This window comes from Myotis daubentonii, chromosome 1 (genome assembly GCF_963259705.1).
Source record: "Myotis daubentonii chromosome 1, mMyoDau2.1, whole genome shotgun sequence".
In the NCBI taxonomy this organism is placed as follows: Eukaryota; Metazoa; Chordata; class Mammalia; order Chiroptera; family Vespertilionidae; genus Myotis; species Myotis daubentonii.
This window is the reverse complement of record NC_081840.1, coordinates 108465131-108479142: the sequence shown is the minus strand read 5'-3', so window position 1 is coordinate 108479142 and position 14012 is coordinate 108465131. Positions and strand designations below refer to the sequence as shown.

At 38.7% G+C, this 14012-nt stretch overlaps 1 protein-coding gene across 12 annotated transcripts in view; it reads right to left on the bottom strand.

Moving 5' to 3' along the window:
• The window catches only part of SIN3A (SIN3 transcription regulator family member A), an 86738-nt gene that overhangs the window by 52473 nt on the left and 20253 nt on the right, over positions 1-14012 (bottom strand). For 10 of the 12 annotated variants that reach the window (XR_009447573.1, XR_009447571.1, XM_059656373.1 and 7 more), the window contains exon 2: positions 4043-4263. The exons of 1 other annotated variant lie outside the window; for it this stretch is intronic. Coding sequence is in view for 9 of the 11 variants with exons in the window: in XM_059656373.1 (XP_059512356.1) it covers positions 4043-4231 (189 nt within the window). In the remaining 2 variants the exon portion in view is untranslated. Of the gene's footprint in view, positions 1-4042; positions 4264-6345; positions 6433-14012 lie in introns of those variants that run through there. One more of the 12 variants, XM_059656391.1, reaches the window with a different exon arrangement.

Here is a 14012-nt window from a genome sequence, read left to right as displayed (position 1 = left end):
ACAGGAGCTGCCCCCAGGCCGCAGGCCCTGATTGCCCAATCAGGGCCTGCTGGCCAACCTCTTGGTCCCTTCCCCTGGCTGGCAGGCTCTGATCGCCCGACAGAGTATGGGTAACTGGGGGTGGGTGGCAGTGGACGCAGGCAGCGCCAGGCCAAGGTGGATGTGAGTGAGTGGGGCCCGATTGCCTGCCGGTCACCCCACACACAGAGGGCGACCAGTGTTGGTGGCAGGGGGCGGGGCCGGCTGCAGGCAGCCAGGGAAGATTGGCCCTGATAGCAGGCCAGGCCTAGGGACCCTACCCGTGCACGAATTTCATGCACCACACCTCTAGTATTTTATAACATTAAAAAAATGTTCACAATATTGTAGAGGATAAAAGAAATCAAATATATGGTGACAAAAGATTTGACTTTGGATGATGGGCACACAATGCAATATACAGATGATGTATCACAGAATTGTATAGCTGACTCCTATATAATGAAATTAGCCAGCCAAAACCGGTTTGGCTCAGTGGATAGAGCGTCGGCCTGCGGACTGAAAGGTCCCAGGTTCGATTCCGGTCAAGGGCATGTACCTGGGTTGCAGGCACATCCCCAGTAGGAGATGTGCTGGAGGCAGCTGATCGATGTTTCTCTCTCATCGATGTTTCTAACTCTCTATCTCTCTCCCTTCCTCTCTGTAAAAAATCAATAAAATATATTTAAAAAAAAAAAAAAAAGAAATTAGCCAATGTTACCTCAATAAATTTAATTAAAAAGAAAAAAATGTTCACAATCCATAAGTTGAATGTATTTGTGTTCCCATTTCCAATATGAATTTAAACTTTTAAATAATTTTATAAAGCACATTACAAAGCAGTATATAAAATACAATAAAAAGATTTTAAACCCTAGACAACAAATACACATCAAAATGTTAGCATTTTATCTTGTGGTGTGGGGTTAGAAAAGAATTTTACTTTGTTTTATTTTTCTTATCCTTATTTGCTTCTAAAATAAACAAAATTTTTTTCTAAATTGTTGGTTTGACCTCAGACATCTTTCTTTTCTATTTTCTCATGCACATTCATTCTCTTTCTCTCATTCTCTTATAAGTTTAGGGGGACATAAAAGCACAAGCCGCTTTCCTCCCATTTCTATTACAAGTAATGCTATGTAACATTTACAAAACTTTTAAAAGTTTTCCTATTTCAGAACTGTTACTCACTACAGACGACAACTAAAGACAAATATACCTGATTTGCCACATCTCCAAAATAAGGAAAGTAAGGAAAACAAGCAACTTTTTTTTCTTCCAAGTCCTAAACTTAAAGATTTGATCTGTAGCAGTCCTCTGTACATGAAACTTTCTCTAAACAATGTTAAGTTGTCTTCTAAAACTAATGAGAAGATATTTGTGGGTTTTTTTCAGATTCCCCACAAATTTATAAAGATTAACCTGGGTAGAAATAATACAAATCCATAGAAATAATACAATATAACATTAGGAGTAAAAAAAAAAAAAATACTTAAGACAATTCTAAAAGCTCTAATATATCTCACGTGTTATTATTTTGAGCTTCTAATTCCAATATGAATAAATTGGACAGGTTTAGATTATAATTCTTTGAGGTGGCTGGTTTTATATGAACACATTATAGTTTCTAGTATAAAAACAGATATAACATTATCTCAAGTGTAGGAAACAATCATGAACCTGTTCAGATAAAAATAATCAGCCAAGGAAAACAAGCAACCTTTTTTTCTTCCAAGTCCTAACTTAAAGATTTGATCTGTAGCAGTCATTTGATCTGTACATGAAGTATATAAAGGAATTATACTGCTTCAAGGGGGACTCCTGAGAAAGAGTGGCACACCTAAGGAATCACCATATCCTGCTTGACCTGGTTTCTTTCTTTTTTGATTGCTTTCTTGTAACTCCAGAATCTGACACAACTGTCAAACTGTTCTCAAGGAAAATTATACCAATTTATATTCCCAGCACCAGTCATAGCTTTTCTTTTTCAAAATATATGTTTTATTTCAGAGAGGAAGGGAGAGGGGGAGAGAGATAGAAACATCAATGATGAGAGAGAATCATTGATAAGCTGTTTCCCGCATGCCCCCCACTAAGGATTGAGCCCACAACCTGGGCATTGTGCCCATGACCAGAATCCAACCCAGGACCCTTCAGTCTACAGGCCGACACTCTATCCACTGAGCCAAACCAGTTAGGGCACTAGTCATATCTTTTAAAAGTCACTAACAAGTTAGGTTGAAGAAGGCCTCTCCAGACCAGTTAAATAAGTTATGATTCAGATGACCTGGGATGGAATATTTACTATGCAGTAATTCTTTAAAAAAATTACTTGGATCTCTACATATATTCAAGTGGAAAGTTGTCTACTATATAATAAGTGAAAAGAGCAAAGACCAGAACAGTATATACTGTATGATCCAAATTATGTAAAAAGAGAAGTGTATCTAGATAGGTAGGCAAGTAAATATAGATGTTTGTATATGCATACAAAATGCTGGAAACCCAAGAAATACACCAGTGAGATAAACTCGAGGGGTAATTAGAAAAGGTAATTATATCTTTTTTTTTTTTTTTTTGGTAATGATGATATTTACTTTCCTAATTTAAAAAGATAAAAAAATTAAATTTCTTTTTTTCGCAAAATAGATCAAGTTGGTCAGGATGTAAACAATAGGAATATACAATGTTGGTGGAAATATAAATTGGTACAATTCTGAAAGCCAATCTGACATCACCTGCTAAAGTGAAGATGTGCACACCCTAGGACTCAGCAATCCCTCTCCTATATACTGGAGCAACTCTTCCTCATGTGCCCTCTCACCTGCTGAGTGGTCTGCAAGAAGATAAAAAGTTTGCACCAAAATGTAAACCAACTCCTTCACTAATAAGTACACTAATTACCTAACCGGTTTGGCTCAGTGGATAGAGCGTCGGCCTGCGGACTGAAGGGTCCCGGGTTCGATTCCGGTCAAGGGCATGTACCTGGGTTGCAGGCACATCCCCAGTAGAAGGTGTGCAGGAGGCAGCTGATCCATGTTTCTAACTCTCTATCCCTCTCCCTCTCCCTCTCTGTAAAGTACACTAATTAATTCAGCTGCCTTTTTTTACTCAAGCAAGACTCTCTTGATAAAAGTAGTGCGTTCTTTTAGATTCTGGTAAAAGTTTACTTTGTCACAGGGTCACCACTATTGAATACCACTGCACTAGAGAGCCACCTAGGACATTCACAGTAGCGCCTTTATAAAAAAGCATAAATCTGGAAACAAACTGTCCACTAATAGAATAAACTGGATATATTCATATAATTCATAACAGGGTGACAAATTACTCAATTACTCATAAAAATATGGCTATGTCTTGGGAATCACACCGAGTGAAAAAAAGCACCAAAGAAGAAAATATTAATGTTTTCATTTACATAAAGGTTAAAAAATACCCAAACCAAACAATTTTAGTGTCTAAATGTATAAACAAAATGACTTAAAAAAAAAATAAAGCCGAGGAAATGATAAATGCAAACGAAGTTCAGATCAGTGACTACCTCTGAAGTGATGAAAAAGGAAAAGGGTTCAGGAAAGAATAAACAGTGAACACCAAGGTCATAACAACCTTCTTCTTTATCAACTTACGTGGTGAGTACACAACTGTACATTATTTTCATTAATTTTATAACTTACACATATCTCATAAATATTTTATATCTCACTGAATGCTTAATAAAAACTTCTAACTGGCCAGCCAGTGTGGATCAGTGGTTGAGCATTGACCTATCAACCAGGAGGTCACGGTTAAATTCCCAGTCACGGCACATGCCCGGATTGTAGGCTCATTCCCCAGTAATGGGCATGCAGGAGGCAGCTGATCAAGGATTCTCTCTGATCACTGATGTTTCTATCTCTCTCCCTCTCCTTTCCTCTCTCTGAAATTAATAAAAACATATTTCTTAAAAACAAACAAAAACTTCTAACTGAATAAAACCATCATACTGGCCTTGGCGCAGTGCCTTGCAGTGTCAGCTCACCTGATAACTGGGAGTGACGGAGTACTGAATGCCCGTGGCTGACTGCATGGTCTCGGCCACAGCTTCATACACAGGAGGGGCGGGGGCAAGCACTCGGTGCTGATGTGGAAAAGCCTCTGTGTTACCAGGGATCCGCCGCTGCTGAGCCGCATACACTGGTGATTCTTGGTCATCCAAACGTCGCTTCATTCTGCATTCATGCTCAGGGATGCACTAATAACCTGCAGAAACCACAAGTACAACATGTACACCAATTCATGCTCCATACCACATGTACAATTTAGGACCAGTCCCCAGATTTAATATAAGCTCCTCCCTTTTGAACCAATTATCTATTTCATCCTAGGGATGATCACTGGGTAGTGTAAGTACATGCTTGTGCACAGACACCCCACATCAATAGGTTATAATAACGGAAAGAAAAAATATAAATAACAATAATTTAAATTAGTTTGGTACTGTGCAGTTGAAAAATAACCTCCAATTTAAAAACACAAATATAGCCCTAGTCACTTTGGCTCAGTGAATAGAGCACTGGCCTGCGGACCAAAGGGTCCCAGGTTCAAGGGCACAACAGGAGGCAACCAATCGATGTAATCGATGTATTTCTCTCACATCGATATTTCTCTCTGTCTTTCCCTCTCTCTTCTATTCTCCCTAAAAATCAATGGAAAAATATCCTCGGGTGAGGATTAACAACAACAACAACAAAGACCCTCCACAAAATAAAAACACAAATATACCTTTTTATTCTCTCGCTTTCTCTTCAAATGCAATCATTCCTAATATTGTGAATTACTTACTCACATACTACATAAAAACACTTTAATGTTTTTGTAGTTCTTCCTAACTCCTCTCAAAACCTAGTACTATAACTGTGGTCTAATTTTCAAAATATCAATTGCTTCAACAACTAAATAGTACCATGAAAAGAGTACTGAGCCAGGACTCATGGACTTATGGTTCTAGACTTGCCGATATAAGTTGTTTCAACAAGTTTCTCATTTCATGTGAGTTTGTTTCTGCAACTATAAAATAAGAAAGTTGAAATAGGTAATTCCTAAGGTTTCTTCTGACTCTAACATTCTTTTTTAAATCTATCGATCAATCTACCTATATTTTAAAATATATTTTTATTGACTTAAAGAGGAAGAGATAGAAACATCAATGATGACAATCATCCATCGGATGCCTCCTGCATGCCCCCTACTGGGGATCAAGCCCCAAACCCGGGCATATGTCCTGACAGGGAATCAAACTAGTGACCTCCTGGTTCAGTTTGATGCTCAACCACTGAGCCACACTGGCCAGGCTGACTCTAACATTCTTGAACACTAAGGAGGTTCCAGAATCCCTTAATTTTTCTCTTTATTTTTTCCATCAATATTTATCCCCCCATACCTTAATTTAATAATCCCTCTGTGGGAGGTGGGAGGATACTTTCTTACAGGACACAAAAGTTTAGGAACACTGGCTAGGAATCTGGTTGGGTCTTTTCAGAGGTATTCCAACACAGTATCACTAACAAAAGCATATCTATAAGAATACTCCAAGTCTGGCTGGGTAGCTCAGTTGGTTAGAGTATGCCAGTGATGGCGAACCTTTTGAGCTTGGCGGGTCAGCATTTTGAAAAACAATAACTTAACTCTGGTGCCATGTCACATATAGAAATTTTTTGATATTTGCAACCATAGTAAAACAAAGACTTACATTTTTTATATTTATTTTATATATTTAAATGCCATTTAACAAAGGAAAATCAACCAAAAAAATGAGTTCGCGTGTCACCTCTGACACGCGTGTCATAAGTTTGCCATCACTGGAGTATGCCCTAAGATGCCAAGGTTGCAAGTTCAATCTCTGGGCAGGGCACACACAAGAAATCAACCAATGGCCCGGGCTGGTGTTTTTCAGTGATTAGAGCTTTTAGCGTGGGCACCAAAGGTTCATGGATTTGATTCCCTGTACCGGTTGGGGCGTGTCGCGGAGGCAACCAATCGATTTGCCTCTTTCACATTGATGTTTCTTTCTCTCTTTCTTTCCTTCCCTTCCTCCCTTCTATTCTTTCTAAAAATCAAAGGAAAAAATATCCTAGGGTGAGGATTAACAACAATAACTACAACAAAAATCAACCAATGAATGCATAAATAAGTGTAACAACAAAGTGATGTTTCTCTCAAATCAATAAATTAAAAAAAAATTATAAAGAATGCTCCAGCCCTAAATGGTTTGGCTCAGTGGAGAGAGAGAGTTGGCCCACAGACTGAAGGGTCTGGGATTTGATTCCAGTCAAGAGCATGTACCTTGGTTGCGGGCTTGATCCCCAGTAGGGGTTGTGCAGGAAGCAGCTCATGTTTCTTTCTTTCAATGTTTCTAACTCTCTAACACTCTCCCATCCTCTCTGTAAAAATCAATAAAATATATTAAAAAAACAAAAACAAAACAAAAAGAATGCTCCAGCCATCAAAAGACAAAATGGGGCCAAGTCCCAACTACATTTTCAATCACAAAAAAATACCTTTAAAAAGACACTACTCTTGCCTTGGCCGGTTTTGCTCAGTGGATAGAGCCTTGACCTGCGGACCAAGTTCGATTCCAGTAAAGGGCACATGCCCGGGTTTGTGGGTTCAATCCCCAGTGGGGAGCGTGCAGGAGGCAGCCAATCAATGATTTTCTCTCATCACTGATGTTTCTATTTCTCTCTCCCTCTTCCTTCCTCTCTGAAATAAATATTTTTTTTTTAAAAAAAAGATACCACTCCTGTGGTAAGAAGATAAAAAATACAGTAATTGTAGATCTCACAAACCACCACCTCCATCTGAAGCAAGGCTCTTTTTGTAATTAGAAAATAAAAAAAGGAGCCTTTACCTAATTTTATAAATCACCCTTCCCTCTTCCTCACAAAGCCTCCCCAGGGTCACTTCATATCTTCTCTGTCCTCACTAACATCTTCACCCTGCCTGTCACTCTAACGCTTTGCCTTAAAATAGGGTCTGGTTTTTCTGACACCTCACAACCTACGCTAGCCCTGACACAGTAGCACAATTGTTTCATTTGCAACACTCTAATCACTGAACCAAACTGGCTAGGGCTGCAAGCTGGCCATTTAATATTATCTTTCTGTAAATCTCAACACAAATAACCTCTTTCTGTTGACTCTAACTTTAGAAAAAAGGACTAAGTCTTCAAAACTTATGTATGATAATACGTTGAATTCAATTAACTTAGAGTTGAAAACAGTGCTGACATGCTGAAGGAAAATAATTTAAATGTCTTAAATAATTATATTTTCCTAGGCTTTTGTAGTAAGTAGTATTTTTAGCTTAATATTTCAAAACTTTTCAGATATAGTAAGGAATTGGAAATATAGACTTATCCATGTTATGTGGTACTTAGCCACCAGTCAATTGACTATGAACATTCAATCTCAACCTATTTTGGGATGAGAAAACAGGTCTAATAAATGGACAGAGAAAAAAGTCTTAAAACCTTTTGGCTGCTACACAGATGGCCTAGACCAGCGGTTGCCACTGGTTGGCGACCGCTGCTCCAAAGGTTTCCTTAAACCAGCAGTCACCAACCTTTTGAACCTCATGGACCACTGGTTGGTGACCACTAACTAAATCAGTGATGGCGAACCTATGACACGCATGTCAGAGGTGGCACGCGAACTCATTTTTTTGGTTGATTTTTCTTTGTTAAATGGCATTTAAATATATAAAATAAATATCAAAAATATAAATCTTTGTTTTACTATGGCTGCAAATATCAAAAAATTTCTATATGTAACACGGCACCAGAGTTAAGTTATTGTTTTTCAAAATGCTGACCCGCCAAGCTCAAAAGGTTCGCCATCACTGAACTAAACCATAGTTTGGTCTTGGGTTCTGCTTATTTGAAACCTAGATGCTTAAACTCACCTGAAATTAATATTTCTAACCAAAAGCCAAGTCAACACTTCATAAATGGAGAGCCAAAGAGCACAGCATAGGACCATGGAAAAAAAGACTAGAGTGTATCTGTCAAGACCTGGATTCTACCCTAGTACACTGCTAGTGGGAATGCAGACTGGTGCAGCATTATGGGAAACAGAATGGAGTTTCCTCAAAAAATTAATATGGAACTGCCATTTGACCCAGTGATCCTACTTCTAGGAATATATCCTAAGAGACCTGGAACATCAATCAGAAAGAATGTATGCACCCCTATGATCACGGTAACAGAATTTACAATAGCTAAGATAGGGGGCCTCAAACTACGGCCCGCGGGCCACATGCAAATACAAATATTGTATTTGTTCCCGTTTTGTTTTTTTACTTCAAAATAAGATATGTGCAGTGTGCACAGGAATTTGTTCATAATTTTTTTTTAAACTATAGTCCGGCCCTCCAACGGTCTGAGGGACAGTGAACTGGCCCCCTGTTTAAAAAGTTTGAGGACCCCTGAGCTAAGACCTGGAAACAGCCCAAGTGCCCCTTAGTAGATGAGTGGATAAAAAAGTGGTGGTACATTTATACCATGGAATACTATGCAGCAGTAAAAAAAGAAGGATCTCTTATCCTTTGAAACAGTGTGTAGGGACCTGGAGAGTATTATGCTAAGTGAAATAAGCCAGTCAGAGAAAGATAAGTATCACATGATCTCACTCATATGTGGAATCTAATGAGCAAAATAAACTGATGAGCAAAACAGATCCAGAGACACAGAAGCATGGAACAGATTGTGGAATCTCAGGTAAGGTGAGGGTGGGAGGGAAGAGATCAACCAAAGAACTTGTATGCATATAAGCATAACCCAGGGACACAGACAACAGGGTGGTGGCAGCCTAGGGTGGGGGATGCAGGTGGGCTAGAAGAGGTCAATGGGGGAAGAAAGGGGACATATATAATATTCTGAACAATAAAGACTTAATAATAAAGAAGACCTGCTCTCTAACTTTGGTCCTGTTTCCTGATCTGCAAAGGGAGGTGATTAGACTAAACTTGTGATCCTCAAATGCTGGTTTATGGACCATCTACAAGAAAATAAAAAAGGGGAAAAAAAGAATTGTGGTGAGTTTTTCATGGGTTAGGTATTAAAATACTATATTTCTCCTTAGCCAGAGTGGCTCAGTTGGCTGAGCATTGTCCCATGCACCGAAAAGTTGCTGGTTCGATTCCTGGTCAGAGCACATACCCTCCAGGTTTTGGGTTGGATCCAGGTCCGGGAGTGTATGGGAGGCAACCAGAGAATGTTTCTCTTTCTCTCCCTCTCCCTTCCTCTCTCTCTAAAAAAATAAAATGTTTTATTCTGAAATCATATCCTATCCTTTTGTTATTAAAATGTCATTTCTTTTATAGAATGACTAGTAGGGAATTAATTAGCGGAGATATTTTAATATTGCTATTTGCCCTTTCTCTATAATAGAAGTGTGAGAGATGAAAGGAAATTAGTAAAATGTATATGAAAATAATATATAAATTTATTAATAAACAGTAACAAAAGGATATAACAACAGAAGCATGATATAAAAATGACAAAAACATATGAAAACAAAAACATGATATAAAAACAAAAACATGATATAAAGTGATTAAACTTATTCTAATATCTCCCTGTACGCCACATTACGAGTGAAAACACTTTCAGAGTGCTTGACTAATTTCCCTTGTGATGAAGTATTTAGAACTTTAACTGTAACGTCACCATGCTCTTCAAACTCGAGAGAAAGCAACATATAACTGACCATGTGCAAAAACGGGTTCAGGTAGGAATATTCCTACTTTGTCTAGAGTTTGTCCTTGTGATTTATATTTTTATTTTTTTAAAATATATTTTATTGATTTTTTACAGAGAGGAAGGGAGAGAGATAGAGTTAGAAACATCGATGAGAGAGAAACATCGATCAGCTGCCTCCTGCACATCCCCCACTGGGGATGTGCCCGTAACCCAGGTACATGCCCTTGACCGGAATCGAACCTGGGACCTTTCAGTCCGCAGGCCAACGCTCCATCCACCGAGCCAAACCGGTTTCGGCTCCTTGTGATTTATTAATAGTCATCACAAATGCTGGCATCACACGGGAAACCATCATCGAATCAATTTAAATGGGAGGCCAGTGTCAGATGGGGACAAATTAATTCTTGGAATCAGAACAACCTCTCCCTCTGCAGATCCTGTTAATACTTCAGCTTCGATAATGTTAGGTCGTAATCTTTTTTTTTTTTAATATATTTTATTGATTTTTTACAGAGAGGAAGGGAGAGGGATAGAGAGTTAGAAACATCAATGAGAGAGAAACATCGATCAGCTGCCTCCTGTACACCCCCCACTGGGGATGTGTCCGCAACCAAGGCACACGCCCTTGCCTGGAATCGAACCTGGGACCATTCAGTCCACAGGCTGACACTCTATCCACTGAACCAAACCGGCCAGGGCGGTCGTAATCTTTTGATAATAAATCTGGTACCATTACAAAGACCCCATTTACTATTGAGATTTCTCAATAGCATGATGATTGTACCCACTTTCAATTTTAATTTATGACACGGCATTCCCGAAGGAGTAATACTATTAAGAAATTTGATGGGAAAATTTTCCTTTTCAGCACCATCTGTTGAATCAATGGAATCATCACTCAAATATGTGTGAAAATCTCCATCGAGTATATCCAAAATTTCTTCATTTAATTTTTGAACATGCTCATTTTTTGGACAAAGAATTGCACGTTTAGATATATTCTTACTATTATCTATAGATATAGTATTTCCAAAGGTAGCTTCAATAATAGATCCATTACAAATCATTTCACAAGGGATTTCAATAATATCCATTCCTAAATGAAAACTGCTATCAAGTTTGCCATCTCCAAGTTTTACTAACCATCCACTATAAGCAGAATCCTCTGATCTCATATATGTTGTAAGAGACAACTTTCTGAAACATCCCCAAACATTGCAGTACTTTAAACTCGTTTGTACTATGGCCAATCACATAGCATACAATACAATACTGAGACATTGTTGAAAATCTCCTCCAAGAAGGAGAGCTTTCCCACCAAATACAACAATTAAATTTCTCTTAGTAATCTGTCAATGGCGTTTATAGCATGATTGGATGCCATGGTGCATTCACCAATAATGAGAAGTTGGGCCTTTTTAATAGTTTTAGCAACTTCACTCTTTATATTGAGTCTAGAAATTGAAGTTTCATTTAATGGAATCAGTAATTTATATTGGGAATGAAAGGTGCTTCCACTGAGAAGTAAATTTGCAGCAATTCCTGTAGATGCTGTGGGTAAAACAGTACCACCACGATCTCTAATGTATTAAAACTTTATACAGATATGCAGGTGAATAGGATTCCTAGCTGGCAGGCCCCTGACAGCAAGCTGGCCACCTGTGGATTCCGAGGAATGGGGCTCCCTCCTCCCTCCTGTCAGGGTCCGGGGTGCAGGTTAATGGGATTCCTGGCTGGCAGGCCACTGACAGCAAGCTATCCAACAGCAGATTCTGTGAGGAATGGGGCTGCCCCCTCCCTACTGTCAGGGTCTGGTTTGAAGGCTGGATTCAGTACTTCCATGCTCTGCTCCGAGGGCGGGTTCCTGCCTGAAACCTCGCCCTCAGGGAAACAGCTGGGGGAGGGTGCAGTGGTTTCTGCAGGACTGACTTCCTTCTGCTTGGTCGCGCTTCTGGACGTGATGTTACACCCAGGGTTTTTATATAAGTAGATTGTGACTTTTATCAAGTATTTTAATTTCATTCACCTCTAAAGTGTTTTGCCTTCCAGACCATCTCCGTAATACTGAAGAGGCTGCCCAGAGTCTGTACTTCCTCTGAACCATACTTCACTCCTTTAATAATCACCACTCCTAATTCTACTTCCTGAACGGTTCTCAAATAAATTGCTTCTTTTCTAATCATACAGCCACTCCTTGATTTCAGGACCTTATCATCCCTTATCTCAATTGTTGCCAACACCCTCCAGTCTCTCTCCAGTCTAGTCCACTCTCTAGGCTGTTTTCAAATTGGTCAACCCCCAAATGCAAGTCCAATCCAGTTGCAAATTCATCACTTGCTTTCCATCACTTAACAATACAAATTCCTTACTTTTGCTTATAAAATTCTTCCTTACTAACTGGAGGGTAATTTAATTATTAATTATCTCTTTCCAGTCCCCACACTATGGTCTAGTCCTGTCAAGTGTCTTCCCATTACCTAAACAAGCCTCAAGTCTATAAGCTTCTTCAAGGTGGCATCCATCCTTTTCAAATTTATCTGCATTCCCCAAAGTACTAACACATCACACTCAAACACTGTAACATAATAGCTAACATAACAATAGTTAGCATATAGAGTGCCAAGCACCATTCTACACAATTACCAAATATTAATTTAATCCCATTACAAGGTTCTGGTATTCTCTAGCTTATAAATGAGGAAACTGAAATACAAAGATTAAGTGAACTGCACAAGGTTGCACAGTTAACAGGCAAAGCTGAGATATGAATCCATGAAATCTGCCTCCAGAGCCTGGATTCTTAACCTACCTATAACAGAAAAATAAAATAAAGAAGGAAGAGTCACCTTTCACTTAGTCAAGGCACACTTGCTCAAAGCAACTTTAGCTTTCTTTTCTTTTTTTTAATATATTTTATTGATTTTTTTTTTACAGAGAGGAAGGGAGAAGGATAGAGAGTTAGAAACATCGATGAGAGAGAAACATCGATCAGCTGCCTCCTGCACACCCCCTACTGGGGATGTGTTCGCAACCAAGGTACATGCCCTTGACTGGAAATGAACTTGGGACCCTTCAGTCGGCAGGCCGACACTCTATTCACTGAGCCAAACCGGTTAGGGCAACTTTAGCTTTCTTTAACCTCTCACACACTTAGCTCATTCATCCTTCTTCAGACTCAACCCAATAAAGCAGGAATGCTTTGCAGCATTCATTCATTCTATTAGCAAATATTCAGTGAGGAGATGTGAAGGTGGTAGATGATCTTGGCTCTTGCCCTATAAAAGCTTAAAAACTAGTTGGGAATACACTACACAGCCTCACTAGTAATCAAAGAAATATAAAGCAAAATGATACCCCAAAGGAACTGGCTAAAGAGAATAATGATGTTCAGTGTGGGTGAGTGTGTAGGTATTTACTGAAGTTTTAACTGGTACAATTTGGTTGTTGGCTTGCAGGCATATATTAAATTTTGTAAATTAAATTTAAAATGTGCAAACCTTTAACCCAGCCATACAACTTCTAGGTCTTTATCCTACACATATGCCAAGTATATTTATTACAGTAAAGTATGAAAAAACGTAAATGCCTATCAATCTTCCTATACAATAAAAGCATAGAATGCAAATTGTCCCCTCAATCGGAATTATCTGAGAGTTCAACCAAGGGGCAGGAGGGAGGCCCCGGGGAGCAGCCAGCTGCTAGGGACCCTACCAGTGCACTGGGCCTCTAGTAGCTAAATAAAGTTGATACATCCATATTAGGAAATCTATGTAGCAATTAGAAAGATTAGGGTTGATCTACAAGGAAAGCACTCTAACACATATTATTAGTGAAAAGAACAAGCTACAGAATATATACAGGGTGATCTCGACACAACACAATGTACTCTTAAGAACTGTGCATTTCATTATAGGTAAGCACTGCATCAAAAGGAAAAAGCTATAAATAATGAACTGTACATAAAGATATGCATGCTCACATACTCAGGGGAAAGCATACAATAATGCATGAAATTTACTTTCAAACACATCAATAAGTTAGTTTAAATTAATAGATGGAGGGATGGATATATGATAAAGCAAATACTGTAAAAATGGTATGGTAAAATCTAGGTGGTAGCTTACCTGGGTGTCCACTATAAAATTTTATCAGTTTGCTGTGTATTTGAAAATTTTCTTTAAATAATGGCAAAAAAGCTAACAATACAAATCAGTTTATGCATGGTACAAATAAGTACTATAAATTTGGAAAG